Source organism: Salvelinus fontinalis, chromosome 41 (assembly GCF_029448725.1).
Source record: "Salvelinus fontinalis isolate EN_2023a chromosome 41, ASM2944872v1, whole genome shotgun sequence".
In the NCBI taxonomy this organism is placed as follows: domain Eukaryota; kingdom Metazoa; phylum Chordata; class Actinopteri; order Salmoniformes; family Salmonidae; genus Salvelinus; species Salvelinus fontinalis.
Window position 1 is genome coordinate 23,838,960 of NC_074705.1, and position 16,289 is coordinate 23,855,248.

The 16,289-nt window shown below is 40.8% G+C and overlaps 1 protein-coding gene across 3 annotated transcripts in view; it reads right to left on the reverse strand.

The window, feature by feature from the left end:
* LOC129840683 (fibroblast growth factor 14-like) overlaps positions 1 to 16,289 on the reverse strand; it is a 77,555-nt gene that overhangs the window by 12,886 nt on the left and 48,380 nt on the right. For all 3 annotated transcript variants that reach the window (XM_055908752.1, XM_055908754.1, XM_055908753.1), the window contains exons 2-3: positions 13,267 to 13,377; positions 12,558 to 12,661 (exon numbers count right to left, since the gene is read on the reverse strand). In XM_055908752.1, coding sequence (XP_055764727.1) covers positions 12,558 to 12,661; positions 13,267 to 13,377 — 215 coding nt within the window. The remainder of the gene's footprint in view (positions 1 to 12,557; positions 12,662 to 13,266; positions 13,378 to 16,289) is intronic.

Genomic DNA, 16,289 nt, shown 5'->3' on the forward strand with positions numbered 1-16,289 from the left:
GATATGATAGTTCTCCCTCCGTAGTATTAACATGTACAGGATATTATAGTTCTCCCAGCATAGTATTAACATGTACAGGATAGGATAGTTCTCCCTCAATAGTATTAACATGTACAGGATATGATAGGTCTCCCTCCATAGTATTAACATGTACAGGATATGATAGTTCTCCCTCCATAGTATTAACATGTAAAGGATATGATAGTTCTCCTTCCATAGTATTAACATGTACAGGATATGATAGTTTTCCCTCCATAGTATTAACATGTACAGGATATGATAGTTCTCCCTCCATAGTATTAACATGGACAGGATATGATACTTCTCCCTCCATAGTATTAACATGTACAGGATATGATAGTTTTCCCTCCATAGTATTAACATGTACAGGATATGATAGTTCTCCTTCCATAGTATTAACATGTACAGGATATGATAGTTCTCCCAGCATAGTATTAACATATACAGGATATGATAGTTCTTCCTTCATAATATTAACATGTACAGGATATGATAGTTCTCCCAGCATAGTATTAACATGTACAGGATATGATAGTTCTCCTTCCATAGTATTAACATGTACAGGATATGATAGTTCTCCCAGCATAGTATTAACATGTACAGGATAGGATAGTTCTCCTTCCATAGTATTAACATGTACAGGATATGATAGTTCTCCCAGCATAGTATTAACATGTACAGGATATGATAGTTCTCCCTCCATAGTATTAACATGTACAGGATATGATAGTTCTTCCTTCATAATATTAACATGTACAGGATATGATAGTTCTCCCTCCATAGTATTAACATGTACAGGATATGATAGTTCTCCCTCCATAGTATTAACATGTACAGGATATGATAGTTCTCCCTCCATAGTATTAACATGTACAGGATATGATAGTTCTCCCTCCATAGTATTAACATGTACAGGATATGATAGTTCTTCCTTCATAGTATTAACATGTACAGGATATGATAGTTCTTCCTTCATAATATTAACATGTACAGGATATGATAGTTCTCCCTCCATAGTATTAACATGTACAGGATATGATAGTTCTCCCTCCATAGTATTAACATGTACAGGATATGATAGTTCTCCTTCCATAGTATTAACATGTACAGGATATGATAGTTCTCCATCCATAGTATTAACATGTACAGGATATGATAGTTCTCCCTCCATAGTATTAACATGTACAGGATATGATAGTTCTCCCAGCATAGTATTAACATGTACAGGATAGGATAGTTCTCCCTCCATAATATTAACATGTACAGAATATGATAGTTCTCCCAGCATAGTATTAACATGTACAGGATATGATAGTTCTTCCTCCATAGTATTAACATGTACAGGATATGATAGTTCTCCCTCCATAGTATTAACATGTACAGGATATGATAGTTCTCCCTCCATAGTATTAACATGGACAGGATATGATAGTTCTCCCTCCATAGTATTAACATGTACAGGATATGATAGTTTTCCCTCCATAGTATTAACATGGACAGGATATGATACTTCTCCCTCCATAGTATTAACATGTACAGGATATGATAGTTTTCCCTCCATAGTATTAACATGTACAGGATATAATAGTTCTTCCTCCCTAGTATTAACATGTACAGGATATGATAGTTCTTCCTTCATAATATTAACATGTACAGGATATGATAGTTCTTCCTTCATAATATTAACATGTACAGGATATGATAGTTCTCCCTCCATAGTATTAACATGTACAGGATATGATAGTTCTTCCTTCATAGTATTAACATGTACAGGATATGATAGTTCTTCCTTCATAGTATTAACATGGACAGGATATGATACTTCTCCCTCCATAGTATTAACATGTACAGGATATGATAGTTTTCCCTCCATAGTATTAACATGTACAGGATATAATAGTTCTTCCTCCCTAGTATTAACATGTACAGGATATGATAGTTCTTCCTTCATAATATTAACATGTACAGGATATGATAGTTCTCCCAGCATAGTATTAACATGTACAGGATATGATAGTTCTCCTTCCATAGTATTAACATGTACAGGATATGATAGTTCTCCCAGCATAGTATTAACATGTACAGGATAGGATAGTTCTCCCTCCATAATATTAACATGTACAGGATATGATAGTTCTCCCTCCATAGTATTAACATGTACAGGATATGATAGTTCTTCCTTCATAATATTAACATGTACAGGATAGGATAGTTCTTCCTCCATAGTATTAACATGTACAGGATATGATAGTTCTCCCAGCATAGTATTAACATGTACAGGATATGATAGTTCTTCCTTCATAGTATTAACATGTACAGGATATGATAGTTCTTCCTTCATAATATTAACATGTACATGATATGATAGTTCTCCCTCCATAGTATTAACATGTACAGGATATGATAGTTCTCCCTCCATAGTATTAACATGTACAGGATATGATAGTTCTCCCTCCATAGTATTAAAATGTACAGGATAGGATAGTTCTCCTTCCATAGTATTAACATGTACAGGATATGATAGTTCTCCTTCCATAGTATTAACATGTACAGGATATGATAGTTCTCCCAGCATAGTATTAACATGTACAGGATAGGATAGTTCTCCCTCCATAATATTAACATGTACAGGATATGATAGTTCTCCATCCATAGTATTAACATGTACAGGATATGATAGTTCTCCCTCCATAGTATTAACATGTACAGGATATGATAGTTCTCCCTCCATAGTATTAACATGTACAGGATATGATAGTTCTCCTTCCATAGTATTAACATGTACAGGATATGATAGTTCTCCTTCCATAGTATTAACATGTACAGGATAGGATAGTTCTCCTTCCATAGTATTAACATGTACAGGATATGATAGTTCTCCTTCCATAGTATTAACATGTACAGGATAGGATAGTTCTCCCTCCCTAGTATTAACATGTACAGGATATGATAGTTTTCCCTCCATAGTATTAACATGTACAGGATAGGATAGTTCTCCTTCCATAGTATTAACATGTACAGGATATGATAGTTCTCCTTCCATAGTATTAACATGTACAGGATATGATAGTTTTCCCTCCATAGTATTAACATGTACAGGATATGATAGTTCTCCTTCCATAGTATTAACATGTACAGGATATGATAGTTCTCCTTCCATAGTATTAACATGTACAGGATATGATAGTTTTCCCTCCATAGTATTAACATGTACAGGATATGATAGTTCTCCCAGCATAGTATTAACATGTACAGGATATGATAGTTCTCCCTCCATAGTATTAACATGTACAGGATATGATAGTTCTTCCTTCATAATATTAACATGTACAGGATATGATAGCTCTCCCTCCATAGTATTAACATGTACAGGATATGATAGTTCTCCCTCCATAGTATTAACATGTACAGGATAGGTTAGTTCTCCCTCCATAGTATTAACATGTACAGGATAGGATAGTTTTCCCTCTATAGTATTAACGTGTTATCACGACTTCCACCGAAGTCGTTTCCTCTCCTTGTTCGGGCTGTGTTCGGTGGTCGGCGTCACCGGTCTTCTAGCCATCGTCGATCCACTTTTAATTTTCCATTTGTTTTGTCTTGTTTTCCTACACACCTGGTTTCCATTTCCCTCATTTATTGTTGTGTTTTTAACCCTCTGTTCCCCCCATGTCTTTGTGTGGAATTGTTTGTTGTAAGTGCTTGTGTACATGTTTACTGGTGCGCGTCGGGTTTGTGTACCCATATTCTGTAGTATTTTTATGCCGTTGGGTTTTCGATTAAACTGCTCCGGCTACTACCTAGTTCTGCTCTCCTGCGTCTGACTTCCCTGCCACCAGGTACGCACCCCTTTACAGATGTACAGGATATGATAGTTCTCCCTCCATAGAAGGGAGTGTGTGTCTGCATGAGTGTGTGCTCGAGTACTCAGATGTGTGTGTTCTTCACACTCTTCAACACATACTCAGAGCTGGTTTCCTCTTGCCCAGCGTCGTTGGTAATTAACACATACCAGATCATTTCACACTAGGCCATCTGTTGACTGCAGAGACAGAGACCGAGAGAGATGAGTGGAAAGAGACGAGTCTCTCTCTACAACCAGAGAGCTGTCTCATCTGTCTGACAGATGTGTAGTACTATAGTTCATCTTGATGCTTCATCTTCAGGAGGAGTAACACTACAACACTCTATTCTTGATATTGCTGTTAAGGGTCGGCCATCTTGTGTCTTTGTGATTCATTAAAGCAGCGCCTCTATAAACCAAAGCAGCGCCTCTATAAACCATTCATCAAAGCAGCGCCTCTATAAACCATTCATCAAAGCAGCGCCTCTATAAACCAAAGCAGCGCCTCTATAAACTAAAGCAGCGCCTCTATAAACCAAAGCAGCGCCTCTATAAATCAAAGCAGCGCCTCTATAAACCAAAGCAGTGCCTCTATAAACCATTCATCAAAGCAGCGCCTCTATAAACCAAAGCAGCGCCTCTATAAACCATTCATCAAAGCAGCGCCTCTATAAACCAAAGCAGCGCCTCTATAAACCATTCATCAAAGCAGCGCCTCTATAAACCATTCATCAAAGCATCGCCTCTATAAACCATTCATCAAAGTAGCGCCTCTATAAACCAAAGCAGCGCCTCTATAAACCAAAGCAGCGCCTCTATAAACCATTCATCAAAGCAGCGCCTCTATAAACCGTACTAGAGCAACATATCTGTTGTATTATTATAAAACATCATTCTTCGGTAAAAAAAACAACATAATATCTGTTAAATCCCTAACAGGACTGCTTTTTCTTCATAGTCAGCGGTGTGTGTGTGTGTGTGTGCGGCGGCTGCATGTGGACAGGACTTCCCCCATCAATAATTAAAAAGCAGCCCTCCTCCCTCTGTCTCTAACTGAAGAGAGAGAAGAACAGAACATCTCTCCTCCAAAAAGGACAGAACAAGCGCCCGGCTGCTCTCCTCTCTGCAGCATAATATCACTCTCCTCGCTCCGACTCAGTGAGGAAAAAGAGGGATATTTGACTGCTCTGCTGTGTCAGGGTCGGGAATAATTCATATTCCTCCCTCCCTCCCTCTCCATGTCTCACTCTCACCCACTCTCTCTCACCACTTCACTTTCTCTCAAGGAACCCCTCAAGTTTCCTTGGAGACAAGGAGAGAGAGGAGGGCAAACGGATGTGGATTTCTCTCTATTTCAAGCTCTCTATCTCTTTCTCTCTCTGCTGGTCTTTTCCATATAAAGCTCCTTGTCAGAACACTACCTGTCGAAGCAGAAGCAGCAGCTGATGTAATTCCATTATTATGTGACGAACAAAGAGGATGAGTGATGGTGAATTCACATACATTAAGGGAACTCTGAGACGGGAGCCGTATGGTTAGTGAAGAAAGTCCCATTGCAAATGTACGTTCCCTTACCTGACGTCTTGCGACGTCGCAGAAAATCGCGGACGGCGTCGGGCCGTGGGCGGCGGAGAGCTCTTTCAGAAAGTCACTCAAAAAAACGTTTCGGAATTTCGGTTTCCGTTTTATAAAAATGACAAATTTTTGACTTTTTTCTGCATTCTCGAAAATTCCCACAAGAGGGAAAATAAATCATATTGCAGGCGCACGAGCACGTGGCAAACGAGCGCGGCCTTTTCTCCTAAACTGAAAATATTTCGAAGACGAAACTTGGCGAGCGTAGGTTTGGAGTAATGGGCAGTTGATGGCGTCGAGACCTCGATGGCGTCGAGACCTCTGCGCTTTTTTAGTTATGGCCATTTTTCTGGGATTAAAGGGTTAAAACGCAAGTAGGGTGCTAATTTGACCGCTTCATGTCAAAGTACATAAGCATACGGTGTCAGGAAAAAAAGAACCAGCCATTTATCTATCGTAATTTAGGAGAAATCATACATTGACCGTTTGGTGATGTTCACAAAGAGGATTTTTTTTCTCCAAAAAAATCACAGATCCAGTTGCAGTGTGTTCAGACGTACATTTTTAAAGTGGGTCTCGAAGCTCTGCGAGAATCCTGTGATTTTATATGATTTTATGAAATAACACACACTCATTTAACCCTCTTTAAATAAGTCCGCTCTTAACATAAAGACTTAAAACTCAATATTATATAAGAGCCTACCCCGAGGAGGATATGTGTTCACTCTCAGCTTCCTATGTAACCTGGAAGTGCCTTAAAATGGTGCCATAGGGTCAGGTTTGAAGGGTAATAAGGTCAGATCTTTTCAAAACTTCACTTGTGTGATTAGACAACCCTCATGAACTGTAATATGTCATTTTTCCAAACAGATGTCAAAGAAAAGCTCTCTCACACAAACACACACACACAAAAAGGAAGGATGGAGTGAAAAAGTAAGGTGCTTAAAGAAACACAAAGCCCACAATGGCATTACTATTATCTCTAGGCCGTGCCGAGTTCAACGAGATGCCCCGCTTGACCGTAGCTCGCTCGGTCTGAGCGCAGCGACCGTTACAAAAGAACGGACACAAATGACCTTTTGACCTCAATGTCAATTTCATTTGCTTTTGGGACACAGAGAGAGAACCGTTAAGGTTAGAAACACAATTTCACCTCAGGAGTGTTCTTAAGGTCCTCCCGATCTGTGCAAGCCTAACCCTGACCTTGTGGCATTAACCCTTCACAGTTAAAAGAAGGTGTTTACATCAAATAGTTTACAATGAAATGTCTCCCCATTGGAATACATTGACTGCACCTCTAAATTCAACCTAAAGCCTATGTGGGTTATGATTGTCTTATGAACCTGTCTTTGATGTCAGTCCATCAGGCCACCATGAGGTCTACCTGTTTCGATTCTAAGCTTCCTGGAGCAACCGGAAGTGGTTAAATCACCCTAAAAGTGTTTGCCATACCCAACCTGCAGTTTGAGAGAAATAGTGCATTCAACCCTATGTAAATCAGTCAATTTTTAACATACAGACTTAAAACTCAGGATTCTGTAACAGCATACTCCAGTGATGATATGTGTTTATTTTCAGCTTCCTGTGCCAACCGGAAGTGCCATAATTGGTGTCAAATGGGCTGTTTCAAAGGGTTAAAAATGTCAAATCTTTCAAAAACTTCATATATGTGAATAGACAACCCTCCTGAACTGTAAATCAGTCATTCATCCCATCAGATCTCAAAAAAAAATATATATATATATACACAATCAACAGAAATGATGGAGGGACACACTGAGGGGCTAAGAGGCAGACAGTGCATGTAGTAGTTACTTTTGTTTGAACTTTTAAAGAACCGTCAGACCTAGAGTTCTGAAAATTTACAAACCTGTTCTAGACCTCAGGTCGATTGTGCACGGTGATTTATGTGGCTCTAGAAGGTTCTCGGACCGATAAACAGCCTCGTGTATTTGCTATGTTTTCAATTCATTTCAGCTCAACGAAACGGACGACATTTAGAAAAGTCCCAGAGTCTCAAGACTAGGTGCATTGAAACCGGCTCGGCCCATAAAGACAGACCCCAACGAGCCTGTTTGATTGCTCATTCAAGGACCCCGTAGCAAGGCAATGAAAAAAGTGGATTTTCAGCACCAATTAGGGTTTTGCTCGGGCACCGAATGACCTATCGAGACGAAACTTGGGATTCGAGGTCGCCTCACATAGGGCTAAACATAATGTGAACATTGGACCCGCAGCTAGAACATAACTACGTATTATTTGTTTTATTATGGTTTAAAGAGAAGGCGCTGTGAATTTTGGGCCTGCTCTGAAATATGTTATAGTTGGCTTCTAAAGGAGTTGGAAAAAGTGAGTTTGGTGTCAGATGGTATCCGTTTAGTGTCTGACAATATCCAATTGACTGATGGACACCGACTTGCTAGTTGACTTTTGTACAATTGCAATATGTTTCAACGCGGGGGTACCATCACCAAAATCGACATGATGAAATTTCCAAGCAACGAGCGATGGAGAGGAACCACTAACACTGCCCGGCCATCCTGAGGTCATCAGGACGTTGACTTTTGCATTTCTAAAGTATTTAAGAGAATGCACGTTACATTTGCAATATGATTCAACACATCATATTGCAAATGTAACAGTGTGTGGCATGTTTGCAATATGATTCAACACATCATATTGCAAATGTAACACTGTGTGTTATGTTTGCAATATGATTCACCACATCATATTGCAAATGTAACACTGTGTTATGTTTGCAATATGATTCACCACATCATATTGCAAATGTAACACTGTGTTATGTTTGCAATATGATGTGATGTTTTTCACTGTTGAATCATATGCAAATGTAACGTGCATTCTTTAAATAAACCCTATGTGGGTTATGAATGTCTTATGAACCTGTCTTCAATGACAATCCATCAAGCCACTATGAGGTCTACCTGTGTTGATTCTAAGCTTCCTGGAGCAACCGGAAGTGATAAAATCACCCTAAAGTGTTTTACCCAACCAGCAGTTTGTGATATATAGTGCATTCAACCCTATGTATATCAGTCAGTTCTTTTTATTTTTTATTTTATTTTTTTATCCCATTTTCTCCCCAATTTTCGTGGTATCCAATCGCTACTAATTACTACCTTGTCTCATCGCTACAACTCCCGTACGGGCACGGGAGAGACGAAGGTCGAAAGCCATGCGTCCTCCGAAGCACAACCCAACCAGCCGTACTGCTTCTTAACACAGCGCGCCTCCAACCCGGAAGCCAGCCGCACCAATGTGTCGGAGGAAACACTGTGTACCTGGCCCCCCTTGGTTGGCGCGCACTGCGCCCGGCCCGCCACAGGAGTCGCTGGAGCGCGATGAGGAGGATATCTCTACCGGCCAAACCCTCCCTACCCCGGACGACGCTATGCCAATTGTGCGTTGCCCCACGGACCTCCCGGTCGCGGCCGGCTACGACAGAGCCTGGGCGCAAACCCAGAGACTCTGGTGGCGCAGTTAGCACTGCGATGCAGTGCCCTAGACCACTGCGCCACCCGGGAGGCCCATCAGTCAGTTCTTAACGTATAGACTTAAAACTCAGGATTCTGTAAGAGCATACCCCGATCAGGATAGGTGTTTACCTATAGCTTCCTGTGCCAACCGGAAGTGCCTTAAAATAGGGTCATAGGTGCTGTTTCAAAGGGTTAAAAAAGTCAGATCTTTCCAAAACTTTAAGTGTGTGATTAGGCAACCCTCATGAAGTGTAAATCAGTCATTTCTCTAAACAGATGTCAAAGAAAAGCTCACACACACACACACAGACACACATAGCAAGGATAGAATGAAAAAGTATGGTGCTTAAAGACACACAGAGCCTTAAATGCTTTTAGGGGGGATCCAGACTTCCATACCCGCTCTGGGAGCACTATACTACGGGCAAAAAACAATGGGTGCTGGCCTGAGTGATTTATGGAGGTTTTCAAAAAAAGTCTGAAAATATTCTGTTTTTTTTCTTGAAAATATTTTATGTTTTTTCTTCTCGAGTCAATGGCCTGAGTGATTTATGGAGTTTTTCCAAAAAAAGTCCAAACTTTTCGTGCACCTGGTATTTTTTTGGGGTTACCAGGTGCCATGGTTGAAATTGCTTTTAGGGGGCATCCAGAATTCCATACCCGCTCAGGGAGCACTATTCTACGGGCAAAAATCAATGTGTGCTGGCCTGAGTGATTTATGGAGGTTTTCAAAAAAAGTCAGAAAATATTCTATGTTTTTTCTTCTGGAATTTTTGTTTTGTTTTTTCTTCTCGGGTCAATGGGGGTCCGGCCTGAGTGATTTAAGGAGGTTTCCAAAAAAAGTCAAAAAATATTCTGTTTTGCGTTACCAGGCGTCATTTTTCAAAACGGTTTTAAGTGCTTCAATTTGGCCTTTTAAAAACAAAATGTTATTTTCCACTATGAAATCCAAAAAGCACTTTTTTAAAGGGGTTGATAAGTTTTTTCTAATTTATTCACATTTTTGACTTCACATTAAATCAGATTGCAAATGCACAAAACATATTCCTTAAGTACAAGTAAACATTTCAAAAAAAATTATGATAATAAAATGTGACTAAAGTATCTTCATACAGTTCTTATACATGTGTAATTGACCTAAAAATCGAAAGAATTTCGAAAAACGGTCCAGAAAGCACTTTTTTAAAGGGGGTGATACGTTTTTTCCTAATTTTTGACATTTTTGACTTTTGACTTTTGACTTCCTATGAAATCATATTCCAAATGCACAAAACATATACCTTAAGTTCAAAAAAAAAAATCGAAAAAAATTATGATAATAAAATGTGACTAATGTATTTTCATACAGTTCTTATACATGTGTAATTGACCTAAAAATCGAAAGAATTTCGAAAAACGGTCCAGAAAGCACTTTTTTAAAGGGGGTGATACGTTTTTTCCAAGTTTTTGACATTTTTGACTTTTGACTTTTGACTTCCTATGAAATCATATTCCAAATGCACAAAACATATACCTTATGTTCAAAAAAAAAAAAAAAAAAAAAATTATGTTAATAAAATTTGAAAAAAGTATTTTCATATAGTTCTTACACATGTGTAATTGACATAAAACTCGAAAGAATTTCGAAAAACGGTCCAGAAAGCACTTTTTTAAGGGGGTGATAAGTTTTTGGCAAAACTTTAAAAATCTCAAAATTTTACTCTTGGGTCTTGACTTGCGTTACACAAAGCCTATGAAAAATTTAGATAGAACACATTCGCCCACTATAGGAATATTGGAGTGTTACACAGCTCATTTGCAGCATGGCATTTGCCATCAGCTTTGGATGAAACACCGCCAGAAGTAGTGTACTTGTCCATCGTGTATATGCTCCGCTCGGTGCCAATAACTTGCCATGTTATTTTGTACAATTGGGGGGGGACTTCCCTTACAATGAGAAACACTCAGGCAACTGTTCTTCTGTTACATCTAGTGTCATATAGTGACATGCCCATTGATTCATCACCAACCCCATAAAGACTAAAGAACTATTCAGGATAGGAATCTTACTGAGGAGTCATATAATGTTGCAACCTAAAGAGAAGATGACTTCTTGTGCCCTACCTAGGGTAATGACCAGAGGAGGCTGGTGGGAGGTGCTACAGGAGGACGGGCTCACTGTAATGGCTGGAATGGAATAAATGGAACGGAGTCAAATGTGTAGTTTCCATATGTTTGATACCGTTCCATTGATTCCATTCCAGCCATTACAATGAGCTTGTCCTCCTATAGCACCCCCACCAGCCTCCTCTGGTCAAGACAGTATTTAGTATTCATGACGCATGTTCCCCTTCATACGAACCCGGGGTGAACCAATGGTCAGACAGACAGCACTGTACACAAACAATAAGCCACGGGAGTTTTTTGAGCGAGAATAAAGACGACTTTCGAGTAGTAAGACATGTTAATAAGAAGGGGCTAGAAGTGCCTTATATGGTGAGCTACCGAGTGGCTAGGACGGGAAAGCCCCTTACTATTGTGGAGGACTTAATTCTTCCTGCTGCCGCGGATATGGCTGGGACAATGCTGGGGGAAAAGGCCAAAAAAACTATACAGACAATGCCTTCATAAACAACACTGTTTCACAACCTATCAGTGACATGGCGGGAGATGTTTTGAATCAATTACTGCTTCGCATACAAGCCAGTGAATTATTTGCGTTACAGCTGGATGAGTCAACAGATGTGGCGGGCCTGGCACAGCTCCTGGTATATGCCCGTTACATTTATGGGGGGTCAATTAAGGAAGACATCCTCTTCTGCAAACACTGGAAACCCAACATTGCAGAGTTATGTGCATCCTTTCAAGCACACCCTTCTCATTAACCCGTGGTGAGTTATTCACAATTTTTGATGAACAAATAAGGTTTTATATGTAAGATGGCTATATATAGAGCAAAATTATTGATTTTTATCATATTATTATTTGTGCCCTGGTCCTATAAGAGCTCTTTGTCACTTCCCAAGAGCCGGGTTGTGACAAAAACTCACACTCATTCTTATGTTTAATAAATGTATCGTATAGTGTGTGTTTGGCAGGCTTCCAATGATGGCAAAAAACAACATTTGACAGTGCTCTGACCCTGGTGCTAGAGAGGAGGAGGTACGCAGCTGGAGGTTGAATGTTTGAAGGGGTACGGAACTATAAAAAGTTTGGAAACCACTGCATTAGCCAAATCCTCCCTATGGCCTCTGGGGAAACGTACACATATTCCTCCTAAAGGATTCCAGGATCTTGTTGAACCCAGTGTGTCTACAGGACAGGTGGGCTGTATATTAGTACGGTGACTGAGTGATAGAAAGGTTGTGTTTACACAGGCAGCCCAATTCCAATCTTTTTTTCACTAATTGGTCTTTCAACCTGTCAGATCTTTTGCCAATAATTGGGCAAAAGATCAGATTTGGTCTGCCTGTGTAAACTCAGCCTTAGATAGTTAGATCGATCTGTTTTAGCTGAAATAATTACACACATACACTTATAGAAGAAAACTGAGAATTGTCATAGTAATCAACAGAAAATCAGCTCAACCAAGATGGCCGCCCGGCAGGCACACGTCATCATCAGCATTGGTCTGTACTCACTGATGTGTAGAGGTGTCCCTCCCCGTTCATGGCGATGTACAGACCCATCTTGACAGACTGGATGGCCACCACTCGAAGGCCCACTGGGATGAGGTTGAACAAAGCTGAGAGACAAATCAGCACAGTAAAGCAGATTGACAATCTTACCAATAGAATACACATTATTGTGTGTGTGTGTGTGTGTGTGTGTGTGTGTGTGTGTGTGTGTGTGTACGTAGCGTACGTATGCATCTATATAAGATTCAGATACTCATTCAACCATGTGACACAGTTACACACACACACACACACACACACACACACACACACACACACACACAAACACACACACACACACACACACACACACACACACACACACACACACACACACACACACACACACACACACACACACACACACACGACTAGAATGGAACGGTACAGTATATACATGAAAGCTACCAGAACACTTAATCACATGAATGGATCACGAGGCGTGTATGAGACTTGACACATGCGTGTAGTAGCCGTGTGAGAAATGACATTAGTCACAGAGCCGTGTTCATCTGGACTTCTGTGTGTCAGTTCTCATTTGTCCATGTCTGACATGTACTGCATGAGATCTGTGATTGGATGACTTCTGATAAAATGTCTGTCACTGGGTTGACGGAGGTTGCCACTCAATCTACCCCCCTCTGTGTGCGCATGTGTGCTCGTGCGGACTCACAGGAGTTAGTGCCGTCATCTTTGGTCCCGTCCAGACATCCATCTGGGTTCATCTGCAAGTAGTATCCCTGTCTGCAGTACAACCTGGTCACTATGCCCTTAAGCTGTGGATCTAGAGAGAGAGAGAAGAGAGGAGAGAGAGAGGAGAGAGAAAGGAGAGAGAAGGGAGAGAGGAGAGAGAGAAGAGCGAGATGAGAACGAAGAGAGAGAAGAGAGAAGAGAGAGAGAGAGAAGAGAGAGTCTCATTATTAAAAGGTGGGCTGGCTTCAGTGTAAAAGTTCAAGACTACATTATTCTGAGGTTTCTTTTATCTCCGTGACAATATCAGTCTGTTTTCACACAAAAAGAGCGAGCAGACAGACCAGAGCTCAGGAGAAAAAGCTCTTAATCTCAGAAATGTCTGAGAATGTCAGCATGTGTGTGCAACCCAGTCCACACCCACACAGGCCTGAGACTTCATTACGTTCTCCCCCAACTCCCTGTCACAAAACAGACGGAGGGAGAAGCATGTCAAACAGAGAAACAGAGAGAGGAAGGGTAAGAGAAGGATTTTGGAACAGTGTTCTAGGGCTGAGGAGAAAGAGAAAAATAATAAAGGAACAGAAAGAGAAGCCATGGATAAACAGTGGTGAAATAGCTGGACCCAACACACACATACAGAGCATTCGGTAAGTATTCAGACCCGCTGACTCTTCCCACGTTTTGTTACGTTACAGCCTTATTCTAAAATGGATTAAATTGTTTTTTACCCTCATCAATCTACCCAAAAATCCCCATCAGGACGAAGCAAAAAGAGGTTTCTAGACATTTTTGCAAATGTATAAATAAAAAATAAAAAAACAGAAATATCACATTTACATAACTATTCAGATCCTTTTCATCAGTACTTTGTTGAAGCACCTTTGGCAGTGATTACAGACCAGAGACTTATTGGTTATGACGCTACAAGCTTGACACACCTTTATTTGTGGAGTTTCTACCATTCTTCTATGCAGATCCTCTCAAGCTCTTTCAGGTTTGATGTGGAGCGTTGCTGCACAGCTATTTTCAAGTCTCTCCAGAGATGTTCGATCTGGTTCAAGTCCGGGCTTTTGCTGGGCCACTCAAGGACATTCACAGACTTGTTCTGAAGCCACTCTTGCGTTGTCTTGGCTGTGTGTTTAGGGTCGTTGTCATACTGGAAAGTGAACCTTGCTCCGTTCATCTTTCCCTCAATCCTGGCTAGTCTCTCAGTCCCTGCAGCTGAAAAACATTCCCCCAGCCTTATGCTGCCACGACCATGCTTCACCGTAGGGATGGTGCCAGGTTTCCTCCAGACGTGATGCTTGGCATTCAGGCCAAAGAGTTCAATCTTGGTTTCAATCAGACCAGAGAATCTTGTTTCTCATGGTCTGAGTCTTTAGGTGCCTTTTGGCAAACTCCCAAGAGGAATGTCATGTGCCTTTTACTGAGGAGTGGCATCCGTCTGCCCACTCTACTATAAAGACCTGATTGGTGGAGTGCTGCAGAGATGGTTGTCCTTCTGGAAGGTTCTACCATCTCCACAGAGGAAATCTGGAGCTTTGTCAGAGTGACCATCGGGTTCTTGGTCACCTCCCAGACCAAGGCTCTTCTCCCCCGATTGCTCAATTTGGCCGGGTGGCCAGCTCTAGGAAGAGTCTTGGTGGTTCCAAACTTCTTCCATTTAATAATGATGGAGGCCATTGTGTTCTTGGGGACCTTCAATGCTGTAGACCTTTCCCCAGATCTGTGCCTTGTCACAAACCTGTCTCGAAGCTCTACGGACAATTCCTTTGACCTCATGGCTTGGTTTTTGCTCTGACATGCACTGTCAACTGTGAGACCTTATATAGACATGTGTGTGCCTTTCCAAATCATGTTCTATCAATTGAATTTACCACAGGTGGACTCCAATCAAGTTGTAGAAACATCTCAAGGATGATCAATGGAAACAGGATGCACCTGAGCTTAGAGTCTCATAGCAAAGGGTCTGAATACTTATGTAAATAAGGTATTTCTGTTCTTTATTTTTAATACATTTGCAAACATTTCTAAAAAACAGTTTTCACTTTGTCATTATGGGGTATTGAGTGTAGATTGATGAGGAAAAACATGTTTTTAATCGATTTTAGAATAAGGCTGTAACATAACAAAATTTGGAAAATGTCAAGGGGCCTGAATACATTCTGAATGCACCGTACACCGACCGCACCATCCTGCCTCACACACACATACACACACCACACATACACACACACACACCACCCTCCTGTGTCTCTGTAGTAATAAAGGATTCCCCTTCTGTTGACATTAATATTAATCTGATGCTCTGCACATGTAGACCACACCTAATGCACTCTTTCTCTCGTTCTCCCTTTACACACACACACAAACACTCCCACTCGACACACACTTTCTTTCACACAAACAGACCACACCCTCTTCTGAATCTCTACAGCAATGTGGAGATCCGCTCTGAAGTTGTTGTTGGTTGTGGTGATGTGTGTGTGCCAGAGAAAAAAAGGTATGCTCCAATGTACATGATAGATTAGAACTGCAGACGAGACTGACCCAGTTTAGAAGAGCGAGGGAGGGAAATAGAGGAAGAGAGAGCGAGAGAAAGGGATTTCCAGTTTTCACACCAGGGACAGGGGTGTGATGGGAGGAATGGTTACCAACCCTCTACACTAGTAGTCTGTCTGTTCAGCTCAACTTCCAACCACCTGAGAATACATTTGAGAAGATCTTAGACAACGTCTGGTCATTATAATTTGGAGGTGAAAAACCACTTTAACCGTCTATTACTATTCAGTCTTTACTAATGACCAGAACAGAGTAGAGATGAGGAGATAGAGGCGGAGTCACTGAGATGAGAACAGAGAAGAGATGAGGAGATAGAGGTGGAGTCACTGAGATGAGAACAGAGAAGAGATGAGGAGATAGAGGCGGAGTCACTGAGATGAGAACAGAGAAGAGATGAGGAGATAGAGGTGGAGTCACTGAGATGAGAACAGAGAAGAGATG